Source organism: Megalobrama amblycephala, linkage group LG16, assembly GCF_018812025.1.
Source record: "Megalobrama amblycephala isolate DHTTF-2021 linkage group LG16, ASM1881202v1, whole genome shotgun sequence".
In the NCBI taxonomy this organism is placed as follows: Eukaryota; Metazoa; Chordata; class Actinopteri; order Cypriniformes; family Xenocyprididae; genus Megalobrama; species Megalobrama amblycephala.
Window position 1 is genome coordinate 35009136 of NC_063059.1, and position 24347 is coordinate 35033482.

The window sequence follows — 24347 nt, forward strand, 5'->3', positions numbered from 1 at the left end:
CTGGGACAAGAGGTGCTGGAAAATATGTGAAAAAGAATGTGTTTTTTTAACATTCACACATGAAATCCTATTTTAGTAGATCCCAAAAGCAAAGACTTTGAAGACTTTGAAAAAGGGTATAATAGGACCCCTCTGCTCTTTGAGTGCAATAGCAAATTAAAGATGTAAAAAAATAATAATAATAAAGAGGACATTTATAGAGCACTGAGCACAATGCAGTGTAGAGCTCTTTAATGTGAACACATACACCCACTCTTGGAATGGAAAAGATCTCTCTGTACTAATGTCTCTGTCAACAGTCAGAGAAGAGAGCAGTTAAAGCAAATGAATTATATGGATTCACATCGACCAGTTGCATAATGGACAAACAAAGAGAACAAGAGATTTTGTTCATATGTTCCGTACTGGCAATGACTAGCAGCATTCAAAGGCGAAACTGAACGTGGGAGGGTTCAAGAGCGGGGGAGAGATTGAGTGTGTGCACTGGGGACGAGAGACAGCAGGACAATAATACAAACCCTGTTCATCTGCTCTGTCCACCCTAACCAGAAACCAAACCACAGAACATCAATGTGGAGATGTACAGCAGCTACACTTCCAGTCAACATTTGGACACACATACTGATTTTTTTATTACTATATTTCACAGTTTAGATAATAGAAAAATCTCCAGAACTAATGAAATAACACAAATGGAAGTATATGGGAATTAATAACCAAAAAAACTTATCAGAGCTATTGTACACTCAAAAGTAGCCAACTTTTTACTAGATTCAACTTCAGTTTATATACAAGCCAAAATGTATTCACACACCTTGAACATTTCATTCATTAATACAGTTTATTCACTATAGTTTAAAAAAATGGTAATAAAATATGACAAGATCATAGAGTTAAACAGTGTCAGAAAAAAATAATCTTAATTATGTCACTTAAGCAAAACGTGTGTGAATAATTTTTGGTTCCAAATGTTTATCAATTTTACTGGTAGTCCACTGTATGAAGAATGTTTGGGTATAATATGTCACAGTTTACTTTATTTTTGCTATCCTCACTTGCATAAATGAACTATAGTGTACTGCACCCACTAGTAAAAATATATCAAAAATGTCTATATATACAGTACAGTCCAAAAGTTTGGAACCACTAAGATTTTTAATGTTTCGTCTGCTCACCAAGGCTACATTTATTTAATTAAAAATACAGTAAAAACAGTAATATTGTGAAATATTATTACAATTTAAAATAACTGTGTACTATTTAAATATATTTGACAAAGTAATTTATTCCTGTGATGCAAAGCTGAATTTTCAGTATCGTTACTCCAGTCTTCAGTGTCACATGATCCTTCAGAAATCATTCTAATATGCTGATTTGCTGCTCAAGAAACATTTATGATTATTTTCAATGTTGAAAACAGTTGTGTACTTTTTTTTTCAGGATTCCTTGATGAATAGAAAGTTCAAAAGAACAGCATTTATCTGAAATACAAAGCTTCTGTAGCATTATACACTACCGTTCAAAAGTTTGGGGTCAGTAAGAATTTTTATTTTTATTTTTTTGAAAAGAAATTAAAGAAATGAATACTTTTATTCAGCAAGGATGCATTAAATCAATCAAAAGTGGCAGTAAAGACATTTATAATGTTACAAAAGATTAGATTTCAGATAAACACTGTTCTTTTGAACTTTCTATTCATCAAATAATCCTGAAAAAAAATATTGTACACAAATATTTTGTACAATTGTACACATTAAATGTTTCTTGAGCAGCAAATCAGCATATTAGAATGATTTCTGAAGGATCATGTGACACTGAAGACTGGAGTAATGATGCTGAAAATTCAGCTTTGCATCACAGGAATAAATTACTTTGTCAAATATATTCAAATAGAAAACAGTTATTTTAAATTGTAATAATATTTCACAATATTACTGTTTTTACTGTATTTTTAATTAAATAAATGTAGCCTTGGTGAGCAGATGAAACTTCTTTTAAAATCATTAAAAATCTTAGTGGTTCCAAACTTTTGGACTGTACTGTATATATATATATATATATATATATATATATATATATATATATATATATATATTTCCCCCTAGGATATAATAAAATAATACGTCAAACTACAAAATACATTTTTCTTTTCAAAAATGTGATTCCAGGTTTATTATTGTTATCTAAAACAAAATTTAAAACTAAAAAAAGTATATGAAAACAAAAGTTTGTTACTTAAATAACATTAACTGAAATAAAATAAAAAAATCTCTTAACACACAGTAAAATGACTGAAACTTTAACTAAAATTAAAATAAAAATGGAAAATATAAAAATGAATAAAAACGAATTAAAAATAATTTTAATAAAACTATAATAGTATATAAATTATACTAAAATAACACTGTTAAATGACATTCTTTTAATGGGGCTTTTTTTCTTCATTTTCTTTATTATGATATATGAACAGTCATCCTGAAATATTTATAGAAATATATATATATATACGAAATATCACCAAAAAAGTTTTTTCAGAATGAATTTTAATATAAAAATTAAAACATGTTTATCATAGTGTGTTCAAGTTAACGCATGCATGAATTGAATTACTGATGTATTTTCGAAAAAATGTATAGATGAACAAGTGTGACGTTACTGACCCACATACATTATGAATATTTATAGTACATGTTATTAATACCTGTAAATCTTCTTCTACCTCACACATATTCTGTTCATAGCAGGTTTATGCACCGCCTCTCTAAACATAAACACCCTCTCTAAACTGTCGCTTTTCCTTAACGAAGTCTTGATGTTTAAAGCAGACATGCTGTCTGGACAGTGTCTCCGTCCAAGGGCCTCCAACCATGCTACCGGTGAGGGCACATCCTGTCCCGGAGCAGGGGGAGCTCTGGTCGTGGGAGGTGAGGCAGGCAGGTTAAAGGTTAGCACCCCTCTCTCTTAAGTTTTAAAAGGCTAGGACACTAGTTATAGAACTGGGTCACTAGCTGCTGACTCCTAGTGAGACTGCTGAGCCTCAATCAGACAGTGCTAATGGCTTCCGCAGCTATAAAGGGCTGAAAGTGGAAACGATTATCTAGCTCATTTGAGGGGTGATGCATGCTATGGCAACAACATGTTGGGCAGCATTATGGCGGAGGGTAATCTGGAAGATTTGAGACATTATACACACACAGAAGCACAATTGGACTTAACAGCCATGGATTGAGTTTCTCATCAATCACCACCACAGTTCACCTACCATTTGACCTATATGAGCAAACAAGGCCTCTGTGTGAGCTCACTACATACCTGAGCTGCTGGCTACGGCCAATTAGGGTCCTTACAGAGTGACAAGCACATTAGCATCAAAAGAGGGATGGCACAAGGAAGGAGCGTTTGTGTTTCATTTGTAGTTCATTCACTAGATCATCATATTCAGATAAGATGCTATAATGAGGTTATTTTCAAATTCAAATAAAATGTACATACTTATGATAAAAAGACACTTGTAATTTGTAGTTGGTGAAACTGCTCTGTGAATTAAAAATATCAGACCTTTGTGAGCAGATTTTGCTTTTCTCTAATCACTGGGACAAATACATTATGAAGCATTCTCAGTAACAGAATAAGACATACTTTATAATGTGCAATAAAATACTTAGAAAAATATAAAGGTGTAAAGCAAGTGCTTGTGCTGACATTGTATAAAATCAGAATACATTTGTGTCACGTTTATGTTTTGGTTTACCTATAGGGGGCGTTTAAACGACACCATTTTCAGCTAAAAATGGAAAACTATTTTATACATGTTGGCCATTCACTTACATGAAAACAGCATTTTGGGGGCCTGGAAACGCAGGTTTTCAAAGTTTTTGAAAACGATACCATTATCGTCTCCGTGTAAACTACTAAAATGCGAATTTGCGAAAACAGTGACGTCATGGGCATGTGTATTGCATGTTCAGTCTATAGGAGTGTAGTGTTTCTTTACAAAGTGACATTGCCTACTACTGAATAATACAGCGCTTTTATTCGTTTTCGCAGATCAATGTAAATGGGGATCGTTTTGATAATGTCGTCTATACACAAAAAACGTTTGCGTTTTTTTGTACATTGTTGTCATGTAAACGTAACCTTAGTGTTCCTTGTCCCAGTTTAGTTTGACCTGGTTTCCTAATGTGTGATCATTTGTTTCCATAGCAACCCATTGTGTTCACCTGTGTCTCGTTTAGCGCCATTGTTTGTTCAGGGGCACGTTCAAGTTCAAACCGGTGCGCAACATTTTGCTACGTTTTCCAGGTTGAACGACATGTTTCCTGGAAATGGTGTGCAACGGGTTTGAGATACGTTTTCTCTTGTTTGGTGGGTGTGTCAGAAATGTCAGCCCAATCAGCAGCAACCTGTATATAAACCACGCGGTATTAAAGAGACAGCTCGCACAATGGGTATTAATGTAACATAAAAATGCTATACTTATATATTTTGCTATTGTATTGTGAATTGACACTTTAATAAATTTTTCTATACTCCTCTGATTATATAATGGTAAATATTACAATATCATAGCACAACAAGAGTGATCAGCAATAATGATAAGCCTAATACTCACAATAAAAATAATATAGATCCACACATTCTTTGAGGTAAGAAGTGGATTATCCTTCACCTGAAATGTTTGTCTTTTTTCATGCTGAAATGCAAGGCAAATGTTGTATCATAATAATTAGAAGTTTCCACAAATCCCTTCACTCGATTGGGATGTTCTCTTTTATCCTGAACGGCAAGAGCAGTGACTGTAACAAAGAGTGTATTTTGTAGTATTAAACACGTATTTATACAGATTTAATCAGGCTCCAAAAATTATTCAAAAAGAACACAAAGAATGGCCTTCTCAGTTGCCATATGGTGCGTTCAAGTCCTCTTGGGAAGTTCGTATTTACGAGGTGGGAAGTCGTGTGTAAGACGGTAGGTGCGTTCAAGTCACTTTCGTCGGAGTATGGCGGCGGTGTGCCTTCTCTAAATTAATTACAAAAAACAACAACACTTCTGCTTCTAGAAAATGTAAAATGTAGAGCAAAAAATGTGCATTAGTTGTATGTTGCTTTTTTATTTTTTTTATTTAATTTATGAAGCCATAGTAAACTTTATTGTCTTTATTGGTATTTAACAGTGACATTGTCAGGCTTTTCTATTTACAACGAAGTAAGCTGATTCCCAGCAAAAAAAAAAAAAAAAAAAAAAAAAAAAAAAAAAAAAAAAAAAAATATATATATATATATATATATATATATATATGTATATATATCTGTACGAGTTGGGGGCGTGTCAGTCAGAAACATAGCGAAATACCACAATACCTACAGGTATTTAACAGTGACATTGTCAGGCTTTTCTATTTACAACGAAGTAAGCTGATTCCCAGCAAAAAAAAAAAAAAAAAAAAAAAAAAAATATATATATATATATATATATATATATATATATATATATATATATATATTTTTTTTTTTTTTTTTTTCACAATATAAAAATATTGTGATGCTATCATATATATATATATATATATATATATATATATATATATATATATATATATTTTTTTTTTTTTTTTTTTTTTTTTTTGCTGGGAATCAGCTTACTTCGTTGTAAATAGAAAAGCCTGACAATGTCACTGTTAAATACCTGTAGGTATTGTGGTATTTCGCTATGTTTCTGACTGACACGCCCCCAACTCGTACAGATCGGAGCTTAAAGAAAATTACGAGCTTCCCACTGGTATTTACGACATTGTGGTGGCGTTCATGTCGGTTCTGCTCGTAAATACGATCTTTCCGACATGACTTGAACGCACCAATAGTTGCAACTCTTGCGTCATCAGAACAGGGTGTTCAACGCACCACCGTTTCCGTTTAAAAAACATTTTTTAATGTTTTGTCGGGGCTGAACGCAGCCCAGTTCTTACACCGTGTACTAACTACACGCGACGCGACGCCGCAACACACGATAGAAGGTATCTTTTCCATGTTAATCTGAGTTTTTGTGATAAACCAGCCGTGACGGCGACACATGACGATTCTATATTAGAAACGGTTTCTATTTCTCCGCGACGTCGCAGCTTGGAATACAATGCAAAGTATGGCAATGATAATATCAGGTACTGTTTACTTTATTTAATGTTAAAAGCGTTTAATGTGAGTTTGAATATCATTTTGTGTATCTTTTATAGCCAAACTGAAAGAAACAATGGACAATTCACCTCAGATCTTCAAAATAAATAAAAGGAAATTGTCAACTCATTGTGAACAGAAAAGTGTATTCTATAATAAAGATCGTTTCAGTAACTCAGTATGTATTTTTAATCATGTTAAAATGGTGTAATATTCATGAATTTTGATTATGTACTTATCAATTTTGTTGCCAATGATGGGAGCTTGCAGAAACAGCCCGTCCACGCGCTCTTCTGATTGGCTGTGATTTTTTTGTTTAAAGGTCCCGTTTTTCGTGTTTTTTTGAAGCTTTGATTGTGTTTATAGTGTGCAATATAACATGTGTTCATGTTTCGCGTGTAAAAAAACACAGTATTTTTCACATAATTTACTTATCTGTATACCGCTGTTTCCACTGTCATAAAAACGGGCTGATGACTTCCTTGTTCTATGAAGTCCCTCCTTCAGAAATACGTAACGAGTTCTGATTGTGCCAGCGGTTCCTGTGTTGTGATTCGACAGCAGCTTAGCACATCTTGCCCGGAAAGGTCACGCCTCTTACCATAACGTGGAGATGCACGCGCTCAGTGTTATTGTAAACATGTCTTTAATTTTACCCTATCAATTTGAGCCGGAATCAGACCCGGTGATTGGACTGCGGGATGAAAATAACAGCGTTTCGACGACATGGCGACAAACACACTCTACAAACGCAACTCTTGTGTATTCCTGTGGGCGGAGGTTAGTCAAAAAACTGTTTTAGTGACGTCATTAAAGAAGGAAGTAGATGGATGTAGTCCAAACTGGCCGTTCGATGTAGGCGACTTCTGTTAAATAAAATATCTCGCTTGGCATTGAACTTTGAGCTTTAAAATTTTACAGATTTTATTTATACTCTAACAACAACATTACACACTAACTAAAGTTGGGATCACGAAGAACGGGACCTTTAACTTTATCGATAAAAACGGAAACGTTTTTTCGTGTAAGACTTCAATGCTGTCAAAACCATCCCAGTTCACACTGATCCACAAAAATGACTAAAAAAGCTGTATTCTGTTGTCAGGCCAGTAGTTGGCGATATTACTATGTAAAGGAAAACTATGCATCTATCGTTTTTAAAAATGTTCATTTTCAGGCCCCCAAAACAGTGTTGTCATGTAAACAAATGGCCAAAACACATTAATTTTTTCCATTTTTAGTTGAAAACGATATTGTGTAAATGGCCCCTTAGTCTGGTGTCTTCAATGTCTTCAAGTTTAATAAAGTAAGACTGCTGCAAAATTATCCTCTACTTCCTTCATTGTTGAACCAACCCATGACAGTATATGATTGATTGATTGAACCAAATTTGATCTTATTGTGTAGGCAAAACTTATATTTTAACCCTACATTTATTTAAAAAATATTTTTCATCAGAATATCAACCAATGTTCATGTTCATCACATTTGAATAATAAACAGAAAATAAATGACATTTTCTTTTTTTTTTTAGGCATAAATGCCACCATTTTCTGTTACTATACTTTATATAAAGTTAAATGATAAGAATATTTAATTCACAATTAACAGAGAATGTGTTTTAACAAAAAAGTTTGCATGAATAACAAGGACTTCACCAGGGAAGGATCTCAGAAGGTTACAAGTTTGTACTTGTTGCCGGTACCAACAGTTTGTTTAATCTGCATCTTGTTGTGATGTGAAGAGTGAAGTCGAGCCGTTCTACAGGTGTTATCTCAGAAACAGATAAAACTCAGTAACTGAGAACAGCATGAAGAGACGCACATAGGGAGATGTCCACATTTACGTAACAAAACGTCCATGGCAGCCTCTCCAGTCTGAACTTGTCATAAACCACCCTGCTGTGGGTTCGGATCAAGAACAGCTAATCCTGCATTAAAATCGGTTATTCAGTGCCAAGGACACAGAGTTCCAGACCCACTCATAATGATGGTCTTCATCTCACAGTGTGCAAAACATCTAACATGGAATATTTTACTTTAGTTTTTGGAAGGACACCATTAAGAAATTCAGAGTAATTGCAAGTGTTATATGATTACGCCAGGCCGTTTTTTTTCAATCAAGTGTTGAGATGTCAACATTTACCCATTCAAACCTGGGAGATCCCCAATGATTCACTGAAACCGCAAGTAATCCCGAGTAACTCTTTCATCAGTTTAACGTGGCCTATATATCTTTTGTGAATGAACCAGCATGTGACAGCACACTTCGCGTGAAAGGGGCATGATAAGGGCTGGACTTGTGGCTGGTCAATGTTTAGTTTGCATGTTTCAGAATACACCAACACATGATCAATAGTTTGGTTTGTGCAACAAAGGCAGCCCTGTTGCCTATCTGATTCACAAACAAATGAGAATGTCTCGAGGGCATCGGGAACTTTGCAGGGGCTGAGGTGCTATCAGTCATCATGTGGGAGATCAAAGACAGCCTAGCGACCGTCAAACAAAGGAGAAAGAAAACTAACAAAACTGACTGAGGGAGGAAGGGAAAGAAAGAGTGAGAGAGAGAGAGAGAGAGAAAGAGACAAGGAGATGTAAAGTATCAGTAGGCTACTGAATATTATGCTGCCTTCACTTGCTCTCGGAATTTTCAGAGAAAAGAGTTTCCTAGGAAAAAATTGCACATGAACGACCTCTCAAATCTAAACTTGAATGCGATGAGCGTGTAATCACGACTTCAGAAGTGGGAAGTAAGACATTTTTGATAGCACGTAAAGGCAGCATTAACCGAATCATGTGTCTTGATTGAGACAGTCAGAGGATTAGTCTAGGTTTGCTGCATGCGTTCGCTCAAAGTTTTGCGTTCCCCCAAGAAACTTTGCGTTCCCCCAAGAAACTTTGCGTTCGCTTGCAAATCTTTGAGTTCCCCCTAGAAACTTTGCGTTCCCCCATGAAACTTTGCATTCATTCACAACAGTTTTGCATTCCCCTGAGAAACTTTACATTCGCTCACAGAAGTTTTGTGTTCCCTGAGAAACTTTGTGTTCGCTTGCAAATCTTTGAGTTCCCCCTAGAAACTTTGCGTTCCCCCATGAAACTTTGCGTTCATTCACAACAGTTTTGCGTTCCCCTGAGAAACTTTACGTTCGCTCACAACAGTTTCGCGTTCCCCCGAGAAACTTTACGTTCGCTCACAGAAGTTTTGTGTTCCCTGAGAAACTTTGCGTTCGCTCACAGAAGTTTTTTGTGTTCCCTGAGAAACTTTGTGTTCGCTTGCAAATCTTTGAGTTCCCCCTAGAAACTTTGCGTTCCCCCTTGAAACTTTGCGTTCATTCACAACAGTTTTGCGTTCCCCTGAGAAACTTTGTTCGCTCACAACAGTTTCGCGTTCCCCCGAGAAACTTTACGTTCGCTCACAGAAGTTTTGTGTTCCCCATGAAACTTTGCGTTCGCTTGCAAATCTTTGAGTTCCCCCTAGAAACTTTGCGTTCCCCTGAGAAACTTTACGTTCGCTCACAACAGTTTCGCGTTCCCCCAAGAAACTTTACGTTCGCTCACAGAAGTTTTGTGTTCCCTGAGAAACTTTGCGTTCGCTTACAAATCTTTGAGTTCCCCCTAGAAACTTTGCGTTCCCCAATGAAACTTTGCGTTCGTTCACAACAGTTTTGCATTCCCCTGAGAAACTTTACGTTCGCTCACAGAAGTTTTGTGTTCCCTGAGAAACTTTGTGTTCGCTTGCAAATCTTTGAGTTCCCCCTAGAAACTTTGCGTTCCCCTGAGAAACTTTACGTTCGCTCACAACAGTTTCGCGTTCCCCCGAGAAACTCTACGTTCGCTCACAGAAGTTTTGTGTTCCCTGAGGAACTTTGCGTTCGCTTGCAAATCTTTGAGTTCCCCCTAGAAACTTTGCGTTCCCCAATGAAACTTTGCGTTCGTTCACAACAGTTTTGCATTCCCCTGAGAAACTTTACGTTCGCTCACAGAAGTTTTGTGTTCCCTGAGAAACTTTGTGTTCGCTTGCAAATCTTTGAGTTCCCCCTAGAAACTTTGCGTTCCCCCAAGAAACTTTGCGTTCGCTTGCAAATCTTTGAGTTCCCCCTAGAAACTTTGCGTTCCCTTGAGAAACTTTACGTTCGCTCACAACAGTTTCGCGTTCCCCCGAGAAACTTTACGTTCGCTCACAGAAGTTTTGTGTTCCCTGAGAAACTTTGCGTTCGCTTGCAAATCTTTGAGTTCCCCCTAGAAACTTTGCGTTCCTCCATGAAACATTGCGTTCGTTCACAACAGTTTTGTGTTCCCCGAGAAACTTTACGTTCGCTCACAGAAGTTTTGTGTTCCCTGAGAAACTTTGCGTTCGCTTGCAAATCTTTGAGTTCCCCCTAGAAACTTTGCGTTCCTCCATGAAACATTGCGTTCGTTCACAACAGTTTTGTGTTCCCCCGAGAAACTTTACGTTCACTCACAGAAGTTTTGTGTTCCCTGAAAAACTTTGTGTTCGCTTGTAAAACCATTGCGTTCCCACACAAATGTTTTGCATTCCCTAACAAGCTTAGCGTTCGCTCGCCAAGAACTCAAAAGTTTTTTGCAAGGGAATGCAAAGGTTTTGCAAGCGAATGCAAAGTTTTTAGGGGTAATGCAAAACTTTTGTGTGCACTAAAATATAATTTTTTCTCCCACATCATAATTTTTCCATCACCATGTCCCTTCAGGGGCTCTGTATCAATATCTCATTTGTTTCTCCCAAACACTAATTAGATCAGAAGAAATGCTTCTCGGGTGTTTCTCCTGAGAAAAATATGCCAGAAAATTTCACGTGGAACTCAAGAAATGATTGAGGTCATATTTAATAAAATGCAGATAATATGAGTTATGCGATCCACATCCATTTTACAGCTTTGCTCTCTTGCTGTACATCAACAATTGTCTCATTAACATCTATTCTTATTCCTCTCTGTTATTATTTTCTTTTTTTTAGTAGAAATAACATGAGATTAAATCAAATTTATTGTTATTACCAAACGAAAACAAGGGAAAATGCCTAACAAACATATTATATATTATATTATATATTATACTATATTATTTACAGGCAAATGCTACTCAAATTTTCTTTAGAAAATGGAAAAAAAAAAAAATTGTCATTAATATTTTTATAGGACAGAAGGTTTTTTTTTTTTAACGTCATTGAGGTTTCCTCGCAGTGGCCTCTGCATTGATCATTTGACTATATGCAAGTTAAATGTGAAGCTCCCTCTGGTCATGTTGACAAAAGCCAGGGAAAAGCAGCCTCATGTGAGACACAAACACATTGTGCCTGCATGTGTGAGTCTGTGTGCCAAAGACTATTGCGAATTTATGGCCTCTTGCGTATGGCAGAAAGTCAAAAGCTCCTGCCAATGAAACTATGGAGCAATTTATCAGGAATTATCAAACAATCATATCAGCATTAAGTCACTACAGAAATACTCAAGTCTGGCTCAGTTTCAAAACGCTTATCAAAGGCAATGCCAGATTTAAATCAAAACTAGATTTTTACTTTTTCTGAAGAAAATGTGAGCAAATGTATTTTGTCCACACAGTGAACATGAATGGGGTCCAAAGAGGTTTGGATGCTAATGTTCTTCATATTATCTTCTCTTGTGTTCCACAAATAAAAAACATGACGGTTCAGAATGACACAAGTGGAGTAAATGATTGCAGAATGTTTTTGTATGAACAATCCCTTTAAGTCATTATTTGTTATTCACTGGTTAAAGGCACACTATGTAATTTTAGAGGTTAAAAAAAACTGCATTGATTTTTGCAGAAGAACATTGTTTTGGTTGTGCTTAGGCTCTGCATGACTGTGCGGATGAATGTGGTTATCATACTGCTCATAAAACATTCACTACTAGGCTTAAGAGATACAACCAGTTTAGATGGAAAGGATCTCAAGCTGACTAGCTGTTACTGTAGCTTTACCCATTAATAGACATGGTACTTCCTTGAAAATAAATTCTAGCACATAATGAAATGACCATTCACAATAGGTAATGCTTTACAATGAACTCCATGGCAATTTATCTGTTCAATAAAATACGTTACTCACCTGTTGAGTAATAAAAACACCATCTCCATCACTTTTAGATCATTTAAAATCCCTTAGTTCTCGCCATCTCCGAAAAGCCAAGCAAATGTTGATTCTTGTTTTATTACGAGCTCAGATTGCATTCGCTTTTTGCCAGCAGACTCTCCTCTGTTTTTTAAAACGGGTTATTCCACGGTGGCTATAAGACACAACAAACAATCACATGATGTTACTGACATCAAACATGGTGTTATTCATCATTTGATGCCATATTTTTTGAATTTAAGTGAAATTGAAAATGAGATTTCTGAGAATAAAATATACTTAGATAAACTAGTAGTCTAGTAGGCTATACTTAAGTGTACTTTTAAGTATATTTCTGAGAAGTAAAAAAGTAGACTAAAAGTATACTAATAACACACTTTAATAAACTTCTATTGTTGTAAGGGTGCGAAGACAGAAGTTCTTTTTTCTTTTTTGTTCCAAACCCTTAATTCTAAATATGATTGATTCTAATAATGATGCTTGCCTTAGCAAACACCACTAATTATGGCAGGAAATGAGCTGACCTTCAGAAAACAACATTGTGGTATTTAGAAACCATCACTGTATGTGTAATGAGATTTAATTTATCTTAAGCAATGTGCCCTCAAGCATTCAGACGTACATTAAAAGCAGATTTGTGTCAGTAAAAATGCTTCAAATGAGACCACACCGCCGTGGGTTTTAATCCTATCAGCCTTGCCGCTAAAGAGGCCCTGAAACATTGCGTCACACAAACACATTACAATGGACTTCAGGCTGTGCAAAGTTCCACACATTTTCCAGAACAAATCACATCGACAGGCAGAAAGGACTTGCGCCAATGTGCTGTTAAACTCCTGTCATCTATGGGACCACAGTGACAGAATCCAACTGCGACGTCAAGTCGTCATAACTCATTACCAAAGTCCATTTCAGGATGTGTCAAGGTTCAGGCATTCAGTTACCTACAGTAAATGTTCCCAGAAATTACATAAGAAGAGTGAAAAGGGTTTAAAACCCAAAGATGATTGACTAAGCATTGGTCACACCAAGGTCACATGGTCTGCTATTGTTCATTTTAGGTGTCTTGTGAAAGTTGTCAATAGAAATATCTGTGTTTGCATGATTTTAACCACATTATGTCCTTTTTTTACTCTGTGATTATTATGAAATGTGTTGTTTCTTTCTAACCACATTGAATGTGTATTTCTTAGACAGTCCTTAAGGGACGTTTATTGAAAATCTATCATCTTTTAGCATGTATGAAGTGTGTTAACTGTGATATCTTCTTTCAACCACAAGATCGTCTGAGCACTACCATACAAAACTGGTTGTTATGTATTGTAAAAGTGCACATTATGGTTTGAGAGTAACTGTTGTTTAGTCCCGAGTGAAATGCTACGTATGCTAAGCTAGGCACAGACTGTATTCACTGAAACTGTTGTCTGTGCAGTTGGCTTTTCTGTGAGACAAAACAAAGCCTCTTAATGATGGGTTACTATGAGACTGTTGCAGACAATTATTATCAGAAATGTATCCGTACTGTACAAGTTCCCTTTTAGCATTTTATTCTCATGCGGCCCAGTGACCTGCACTGGTACGTCTTCAGGTCAAATAACTCTGTTGTGCACGTATTTTAAATCAAACCAACACCAAAAACTTAAGATACAAAATTTTAAGCTGCAGTCCGTAACTTTTGGTTGCTCTAGCGGTTATTAAACAAAATTGCATGCGTCTCGCGGAAGAACGATGTAGCCGGAGCTACTTTTCTCGTTTTATGTCTATGATGAGTCGCGCAGGTACTGTGCAACTCCGCAACGGTGCCGACCCGACCGGTCTAAAATAATCTGAATGTAAATACTTATTATGTGTACCGTAGTGATTCAGGATAAGACAAAAACATGGTTTGGAAAATGGATTCATGATGTACTCAATCATTATATAAATTTTGAACACAAAAAAAGTTACGGATTACTTGGTAACGTTAATAGTAAAAGTAATAGGGGGAGAGTGGGGTAAGATGAGCCGTTTTTTTAACTTATGTGGTCCTCAATATAAGGGACAAGTATAATGAAAGTATTTAATGTAATTTCAGGATGTTTCCTATCATTTTAAATGATCAGAATACATCTATTACAAAGGGTTCTAAAAATATGGCTTCTTATAAAAAAAGTGTTCCTGTGGCTCAATTTACCCCAGGTTAGGGGTAAGTTGATCTGACTCAGTAGGTGGGTGTAAACTGACCACCTAACTAAATATGAATCAAACCCATTTTTGAAATTTTAAAGATAATGTACCTATTTTAAATACTAATTTAATAATCAAATTTCCTTTTATAAATATTCATATTTCTTTTTTTAAAGCTAACTTAAACAACATAAAACCAACCAAATGAATTTGAAATTTCAATATCTGTAATTGTTTGCATTTCTGAAACAACACCAAACCTTCCCATAAACAGACTAAACAGAGAGTTTGAGTAAAATTAACTAAAAACTAAATAAGAATGAATAAATGTCACTGAAACTAATAAACATTTTAATCAAAAGGTTCTTGACATGGTAGTTTTTCTGCAATGTTGACCATGTTAGGCCATTAGAGACTACAGGTGGAAAGATTTATATGATTAAACATCCTCTGGTTCATATCAGAGAAGGATTTGGTGTACTTGTACACGGTTCCTATCAAGTAAACTCGAAAATAAAGATAAACTAAACCAGTTGCGCAATATTTCATTGAAATAACACCAGTTTATACTTCAGATTTAACTTAAATTCAGTGCCTTATGGTGGGGTAAGTTAAAATGCTGGCTCGATTTACCCCACAGCATTTCTCGAAATTATTTCCCCCTGTGTCTGTGACATATACACACTTAAATACACACTTACTGCATATAGTGTTTGCTATATAGCCATCACGGGTTTGTTAGGCTATTGCATGCTTAAGTCAACATGAAAGCAAAATATGTACTTCCATACATGCTCCTGCTGTTGTAGGTCAGGTGATGTGACAGACACATATCTAAAACAATGAGGAAAACTCATGTAAGTTTCAGTTAATGTCACATTTATTTTCCATGAAAATCACGGATAGCAGTCAGCAACCGAAACACACATACACACTGTACCATAAACAGAAATGTTCATAGAGTAAGAAAATTAAATGCAATCATAAAATGTACAGATCTTGAAGTAGATTACCCTGATAATGTCATTGCTGTGGCAATAAAGTACATAAAGAACAGAGGCCACTTCCTGATGTGAGGCTTTATGGAGCGTAACAGTGAGCGACCACTCTGTAGGCAGCTTTGGTTCTGGAAGTATCTTCCCCATTCATTTTCTCAATTGGAGTTTAATAAAAAATTAAGAAATTAAAATAAAAACATTTTAGTACAAAGAAAAAAAAGAAGTAAATGAATAAAATGTAATGAAAATTATGGAATGAACTACGCACTACAAACTTGTTGGTGCTATGACAATTTATAATTGATAATTGGGGGGATTTTTACTTCCTGAACCCTACTGTTATGCCCTTTGATTTGTGATGGATCTCTGACTGAATGACTCTGATTGGGCTTCTGAATAATGAGAAGCAAATTCAACATCACATTGGCTGATCAGGAGGACACATAGCCAAAGAACTTTGTACTGGACTTTTTACAACATGACACGACAGTAAAGATCAAGTCAAATTAAAAGACTGCAGTAGGGATTAACAAGAGATCACAAGTGCAATGCACTGTATGGCATACAAAGGTAACGTCTTATGCATGATAGGTCAACCTTTCTGTGACTAATAGTACACAAGATAGTACACCATCTCACATTGCAAAGGCAAAGTTGTGTTAACAAGGACAGAAAAGTTGTAGTTACACTCTATTTTGGACAATCAAAACGATGAAAACGTGGCCTAATTACAAGTAGGTTCAGTTGCAGACTGAACACTTCAGCATGATGGGATACAAGGACCATTTAGAGTGAGCGTAAATGTCCGAGCGGCCACAGGACTGCTATAAAACCCCCTTTGTGACCTCAGACATGGAGGTTAAACAAATAAAAGGAGCTTGATCACCAGTGTTAGCATTCTAGCATCATGAACATGTGGTCTCACTACGTTTGAACATGAATTTATCAGGTAGAAGACATGAGTAAATAAATAGAAACTGTGGCACTTTGTTTGGTCTTGAAAACAAGAGCAGTAGATGATTTTTCAAACATAATCAAGACTGTTTTGGCTGTGGAAGAGGTCAACAGTGTTCTTCACTATCCAGTTGAGTCATTTAGTGTTCATTCAGTGAGGATTGATGTCGCAAAGGCACGACTGGGATCGTTTTCCTAGGCTCTGTGATGAAGGGTCTCACTAGCTACATTTCCATCCAAAGTTGTGAAGTAAAATTGTGCAAAAAATGGAATATCGCATAAAACATTTGTGAATAAAGCACTGTTTCCATCCCATGCGTTCAAGAGAACAAAATGGGAAACTGCTGCAAAATGTTGCTGCAACCAAGGAAGCCTGTGACTAATTATTCTTACATAATAAATTGCCCCTCGAAAGAGTTCGCAGATGAAGCGCAATTACAAATGCCGTCATATTATCTTGCGATCGAATGCCTGATGTTTGGGAATGCAGACAGTTCTGGGAATAATTTTGATGACATACACTAGCTCAGGCATTTCAGAATGATTAAAACAATATTTGAGATGGTATGCAATGAGATTGATCTGCTGGTTAGTCAAGTTATACAATCACATGATCCGTTAGGACAAAGTCACGCAAGTTTTTTTTTTTGTTGCGCATCCAGGAATTTATTCTGTAAATATGTTTCTTATCAAATAAAAAAAGTATCCATCTCAATTGAGTATGTTTTTTTTATTGCCATTTTAAGATTTTATGCAGATATTGGCATTTCCATACAGCATTTTTAAAGGGATAGTTCACCCAAAAATAAATTCTGTCATCATTTACTCACCTTCATGTTGTTTCAAACCCGTAACACAAATGAAGGTATTTTTAATAAAATCAGAGATTTCTATCCCTCCATTGACAGCTACGCAACTACCACTTTGACGCTTTCATAAAGAGATCGTAAAACTAAGTCAGTCAGACTTAGTCAGAATTTTCTCACTTTATATGACAACCAGATTGAATTCACACATATAAACATTCATCAACATACACATCAGATATAAAAACGGAAGCTCAAGCATGTTTGCTTGACATACGAGAACCAATGAGGTTCATTCTCGTGTTATGCAGCACGTTTGAGCTTCTGCAAGAACTAATGAGGTTTTTTCTCGCGCATCAAGCAAGTACGGTTGAGCTTCTGTTTATGTTCGCTAATCAATGTTTATATACCACTCAATTCATATCGATTAGTCTTACTATTTCTTTTTATGGCGTTAAAGTTGTAGTTGCGTAGACCGTCAATGGAGAGACAGAAATCTCTCAGATTCCATTAAAAAGATCTTCATTTGTGTTCTGAAGATAAACAAAAGTCTTACGGGTTTGGCACGATGTGAGGGTGAGTAAATGACAGAATTTTCATTTTTGGGTGAACTAACCATTTAATGCAATATCCATACAAATCTGTGGATGGAAACATGGCTAATAAGGTCCTCTACACCTACTAAATAGCCCCAGGGCAGGAAATCTTTATCCTGGCCCTGCAACTTCCTTTGTACTGTCGCCACCGAACAAGCTGCACCTTCTGCCGCCATTCATCGTCCTTACAGCAGCAGCAATACTCATTGTTGATTCGTTACCAACTGACCATCATCCACTTGAGGAGCGTGACGCTAAACCAGAGTCTATCACATAGTTCATGCCTCAGAAGATTGGCTTGATCTTTGCTACTGTATGCAGATATATTTCTTCCACCACGACTTTGAAAGCATTTTCATTTTATCAGCAGTACTGTGGACCTTCCGTTCTCGTCTGGCTCTTCTGTCGGAGTGTCGAAGCCCCACGGAGATGGCGGCGTCAAACACATCCTTCAGGTTTTTCTGTGTGAGCGAGGAGCATTCTACGTAGGCTACCGCTCCTATTTTGTCCGCCAGGGCACGGGCATCCTCTTCCAGGACAGGCCGCTCTCTGCGCCGCGCCAGATCGATGAGGACCTTGACGTCTTGCCGCAGGTCGCACTGGGTGCCCACCAGCAGCACAGGTGTGAGCGGACAACGCCGTCGTATCTCCGGGACCCATTTTTCACCAATGTTCTGGAAGGAAGCGGGGCTGACGACGCTGAAGCACAGCAGGAGTACGTCAGTCCGTGTGTAGCAGAAGTGACGCAACTTATCGAATTCATCCTGAGATGGAGAGAAAATGAAAGGTAAATGCACTGCCCAAACAGGAAGCCTATCACTTTATGTCATTACACTGGGTATCATTACTGATGTTTAGAGGGTTTAGTAACGCAAGGCCTCGTGAACCTTCTCAAAAATCATTTGTGGGATTCCAAATTGTTATTTCGAATAATAAAATCCTTTTAACTAGCTCTTGGGGTGTTTTATAATTCCCTGAAGCAATTAAGTGAAATTATAGGTTGGCGCTCGCAAAGAACATTGCATGTGGAACACGCAGTGCACGCTTTAATCTTTTAAACTTGGCCAAAGTTTTCAACTCTGGCACACCCTGTCCCGTCTATGCTGTACAAATGAATTGAAAGTATAAATCTGTAGAGCTTTTGGAGAGCAGGGCCTCTCAAATCTTTGAGAACAGCAATTATGACAGATAAGAGCGCCAAAACCTTTTCAATGCCTTTGCTGCATATACTTTTTTGTTATGAAATCACATATACACACACACACACACACATACATGGGTCATTGATGGATAAAAGTGTATTAAAAAAAAAAAAAAAAAAAAAAATACTGGAGATTTAATTAAACTTCCAAATTAATTATGTGTTAACAATGAGATTATGTGGTTTATAATCAATTAACACTTTTTTTTTTTTCTTTTTTTTTACATTTTTCATTTATTTACAAGTTGGACAAAATTTGTCACCAAAAAAGTCATTTGGTTTAACCAAAATTTCGGTTTTACCGAATGACACTTTTGGTTATACCAAATGACGATATTTTCAAACAATGCTAACAGGCTGATATCTAGCTAGCTAGCAAAAGGACAATCAAACATTTTATATTTAGTACAAGTTTTTAAAATATTACAACATTTTCCATGTTTTATAGCGGTTGTACCGAATGACCTGATGTTTCAGGACATGCGTATGAGCAATTGAAAACATGAATTTTTCAAATAGTTAAAAGAGAGTTAGTGACTTTGCTTCATGGCCATTCAGGTGTCTGAATGATGTCACATCCTGTCACATGATATTGACCGCATGACTTGATCCAAAATGGTCCCTTTATATTGGTTACTCCGAATTACATCAATGAAATTCATTTTTCCAGACATTTTTTTTTTTAATGACTTCTACACAATTTTAATACCATTTTGCCCTCTGTTGATATATGATGTTATAAAATCATGCCATAATAAAAAAAATATATACATTTATTACATTTGAAGATATTTTATTCACAAATTAAATGGCTGTATTGGCTTTTGGACGGTTAAACCGAATGACCTTTTGACACTTCAAATATATATTTAAGATAAACCAATAAAATATATTTAATTTTAATGAACTTATAATATGTTTATTACAGTAATTCATTTACTGTCTAGGTATAAGTACAGCTTGATACTGTACAATTAATTTTTTTACTGTAATATATTCTAGCCACCAATTACAGTAATCTAAAAAATAACTGTAAATAGCCAATGCAGCTTACTGTACTAGCTGTCAACAGTAATAATAATTTATTTTTTGTGTGTTGAATTTAGAGATTTAAAAAAGATGTACTGTGGTATACACACATGAATCTCTACTGTAATTGTTTACAGTATATACAGTTACATCACCCAGCCCTACGATTACAATCACTCAAATCGGTCTTTAAAAAGCACTTAGTACATAGATGGCTACTTACTGACGCACAGACATCGTCTGATTGCTTTTATCATTATCAAACAACGACTGTTTTCTTTTGTTGACATGGACACCTGCACAACACAATGAAAGTACATCCAAATAGGCCGAGCAATAGAAAGCAATAGACTTTTGTGCTACTAGCCTTTGTTTCTATACTTTGGGCAAAGTGCATTTGTTCTTTCCCTTTAAAAACTATATGAAAGCCTGCCGTACTATAACTGGGGAAGTGAATTCTTATCTTCCCGTGTTTGCCTGAGCTTGCCTCTGCATGGTTGTGTAAAGGGATTTATAGATTGTGTACGAAGAGGGCAGAGTCATTTATTTGTTAACCCATGTAAGGCATGACAAAGGACTGTCAGTTTCTGAGGTCCAAAGCCTTAAAGAAAACCTTTCAATGAAGCAATCTAATATTCCGATGTGGAAATTACAATGAACGTAGAGCCAGCGGCCTTTTCAAATTAGTGATAGTGATAGGTAGTTACACAACTGCAGCTCGAAAACAATCAGCAATGAAAAAAGTTTGGCATCTAAAACATCACTTGGAGGCAAAACCGCTGGATACACAGTACCCTGTCCAAGCCTGTGTGGCTCAGAAACTGAGAGGGAGATCCAATAACTACAGTGCCAATAGCTGGAGGATTGTTCTTTTCACTCCCTTTATGATTTCCTCACAGTATGGCATCCCTGCCGATCTTTTCTAATTGATAAGAATTTGTTTTGCGCAATTGCTTTGTCATCCAGTTTCCAAATCCTGCTTTCAGAGAGTGACAGAAATGCCCTCATCCACCCCAAACAAAAAGGTCTAGTTAGTCAGTGTTCAACCCTCTTTGGGTTGGATTCAAAATGAATGGAAAGCAACATGAGCGTCAGACAGACTAGGTGGTGCGCTGGAGCTCTTACCTGTCCAGCGGTGTCACAAAGCTGCAGTCTCACCGGCTGACCATCCACCTGGACGACCGCTGGAGAAAAAAAAGGGAAAAAATGAGTCATTTTACTGCCAACACACACCTGTTTCCATTTAGTCACCTGACATTGTAAACAAACATAATGTCAATGGACTTTAAATCACAAATTAAGCACTTAAGGTGCCATTTTATTTTAATTAGAGCTAAGATACATGCTTTTCCTTATACATTGATATAAGTAATAAACTTTATATGAAATATATGTGTGTGTGAGTGTGTTTGTGTGTGTGTGTGTGTGTGTGTGTATGTATGTATGCGTGTGTGTGTAATGTATGTAGGTATGCGTGTATGTATGTATGCGTGTGTGTGATGTATGTATGTATGTATATATATGTGTGTGTAATGTATGTAGGTATGCGTGTATGTATGCGTGTGTGTGTGTATGTATGTGTGTGTGTGTGTGTGTGTGTGTGTGTGTGTGTGTGTGTGTGTGTGTGTGTGTGTGTGTGTGTGTGTGTGTGTGTGTGTATGTATGCATGCATGTGTGTGTATGCATATATGTATGTGTATACACAATATTTATATTAAAAATATTTTGAAAATATTCTAAAATATATACTCTTTATATAATCCCTATATACAACTCTATAATAAATATTAATATTATTTTATTACAGACTGATTTAAACATTTTGTACATTTAAATTAATTTGCTAAATTAACAAAAAGTCTCTTTAATGTTATTATTATTAAATAATTATAATTAATATTATTTTCAAATCTGTAATAAAATAATCTTAATATAACAAAAGCTTTTTAATAATAATAATAATAATAATAATAATTATTATTATTATTATTATAACTACATTTACATTTATTCATTTTGCAGATTTTATTATTATTAATATATTTTTATTATTTATATTATATTATATTATATTATTATTTATATTATCTTATATTAATTATTTTTACATTTGTTATAATTACATTATTTTTTATTCATATTATTATCATTGTTATTTTCAATTGGTCTGTAATAAAATAATATTATTTTCAAATGTCAGTCTGTAATAAAAAATCCTAATATAACAAGGTCTCTAATAATAATAATAATAATAATAATAATAAATTATAATCAGTATTGTTATTTATTATTATACACCCTCATAGATGTTATTTATTATTATACACCCTCATGAACATGGTATAGATCAACAGCCCAGAGTTCCTGCAGCTCATAAACCGCTCATCATTTGACCTTTCACCTTTACTTGTTTGCAGGACTGTAGGTGCTGTTCAGATCTTTGACAATGTTCATTCCATCCTCCTGCCACGCTAAAGTAACACAGTAACACTGAGGTCCTGCTGAAGATTTGTCACTTCAAAGTGTTCTGCTTCAAGCACCCATTGTGTAATTGTCTCCAAATCCCTGTCATATGATCTGCCTTGAATTCAGCCCTTTCCCCCTCAAAGTGCCACCTGTTGAATTGCGTAACTGTTCTCAAATCAGTGCACAGATTTTCTGATCCTGTTCCAGGAGTTAGAGGGTGACATCACCACTGGAGCAGCACACAATATCTGCTCAGAGATTGAAACCAGTGGACCCAATGGATTTTAGGGGCCAGATTTTCAGGTCAGCCATTATTGCGCAAGGGCTTTATAATTACAAAGACATGCTTGTGGAAACTGAACAGCGACTGGCTTTTCTTTCAGGTCCATTCAAAAATTACGAAACATTTATAAAGCATTCTTTGAATGAAAATTGTTATAAAAGCACTACATTAATTTCCATTAAAAATGTCTGAAATGTAAGGCATGGCACTTTTTCCCCTACACTGTCAACAGTCAGATATTTATGAAAATTTGATGAAAATATTTTATGAATATTTTATTTTAATTAAACAAGCATGCTTGTCAAGTAAAACGCTTGATAGGTGTAAATGAGTTGAAACTATACAATAATCTTCAAAACTTGTTCATAGTTAATGTGATGAACTGCATTTGTGGATCCTCTGCTGAAACACCTGTCTGAACTTGAGGAGAACTGACTTCACAGATCCACTGAAATCACGCATTCAAAGCCTCACCTGAGAAATCGTCAAACGCTGTCGGGACGTATTTAGTTGGATATCCATTGGTTGTGTAGCTGACAATCAGGCTGGTTTTCCCCACAGCTCCGTCCCCGAGAAACACGCACTTCAGCAGCCGCCCCTGGCAGTGCGCAGGCCGGGGGGATGTGGGTTTGTGTGGAGGCACCGGAGGCGCCATCAGGGTACTGTAATCCATGTGCGTTCAGACGCGCTGCTCGACCGGACCGCAGGTGGATCGCACACTCCTGATGGAGTGACCCGAGAAAAAAACATTAATAAGAGCACTTTATAAACGACTGGGCGCTATGAGCACTGCGTAAATGCGCTTGATCCGCTGCTGTGCACATAAACCGTCAGTTTCATAAGTTCCAGTTATTCAGTATCTCCACGAAACTCTGCAGACGTCTCACACTCTACAACAGCTGGGCAAGGAGCGAGAGAGGCAGCTTTTATAGTCAGCTTTTAGACGAGCTCCTCCCTCTTCACATGGCTGTTTGAGCAAAGGCTATTCATGACGCTCGTCTTGCTAGAAACAAGGGCAAGTGTGCGTTAAAAACACATTAAAAGGCTATTGGTTCTTGATTTTCTGAGTACATTTCCTGTTCTACTTTAGGGGGATTTGGGAACATATAGTTCCTTAAAAAGTTTTATTTTGCAACAGTGAACCCATTATGTTTATGAATGTGGCTAACAACATAAACATCCCGAAAAACATTGTTGTGTTTATAAAATATAACAATGTATTTTTAACATTTACAGCACATTTTAATGATAATTAAAGGATTAGTTCACTTTCAAATTAAAATTTCCTGATAATTTACTCACCCCCATGTCATCCAAGATGTTCATGTCTTTCTTTCTTCAGTCGAAAAGAAATTAAGGTTTTTGATGAAAACATTCCAGGATTTTTCTCCTTATAGTGGACTTCAATGAAGCCCAAATGGTTGAAGGTCAAAATTACAGTTTCAGTGCAGCTTCAAAGCATTCTTCACGGTCCCAGACGAGGATTAAGGTCTTATCTAGAGAAACCATCACTCATTTTCTAAAGAATGTTTTAAATTTTTATACTTTTTAACCATAAAAGCTCATC

At 36.1% G+C, this 24347-nt stretch overlaps 1 protein-coding gene across 1 annotated transcript; it reads right to left on the reverse strand.

The window, feature by feature from the left end:
• Nucleotides 1-15309: 15309 nt before the first annotated feature.
• Nucleotides 15310-23692, reverse strand: rhoub (ras homolog family member Ub). Its single transcript, XM_048160963.1, has 3 exons — nucleotides 23255-23692; nucleotides 21157-21215; nucleotides 15310-18565 (listed from the first exon to the last, which is right to left on the reverse strand). The coding sequence occupies exons 1-3, from the start codon at nucleotides 23451-23453 to the stop codon at nucleotides 18110-18112; spliced, it is 714 nt and encodes a 237-aa protein (XP_048016920.1). The 5' UTR covers nucleotides 23454-23692; the 3' UTR covers nucleotides 15310-18109.
• Nucleotides 23693-24347: the final 655 nt, after the last annotated feature.

Bases quoted from the DNA above. Each gene is read 5' to 3' on its own strand.
- rhoub (XM_048160963.1), bottom strand. From the start codon at position 23,453: ATGGATTACAGTACCCTGATGGCGCCTCCGGTGCCTCCACACAAACCC. The intron at 21,216-23,254 runs GTGAGGCTTTGA...TTTTTTCTCCAG, and splicing joins AGCGTTTGACGATTTCTCAG to CGGTCGTCCAGGTGGATGGT. The intron at 18,566-21,156 runs GTAAGAGCTCCA...TCTCCATCTCAG, and splicing joins TTTGTGACACCGCTGGACAG to GATGAATTCGATAAGTTGCG.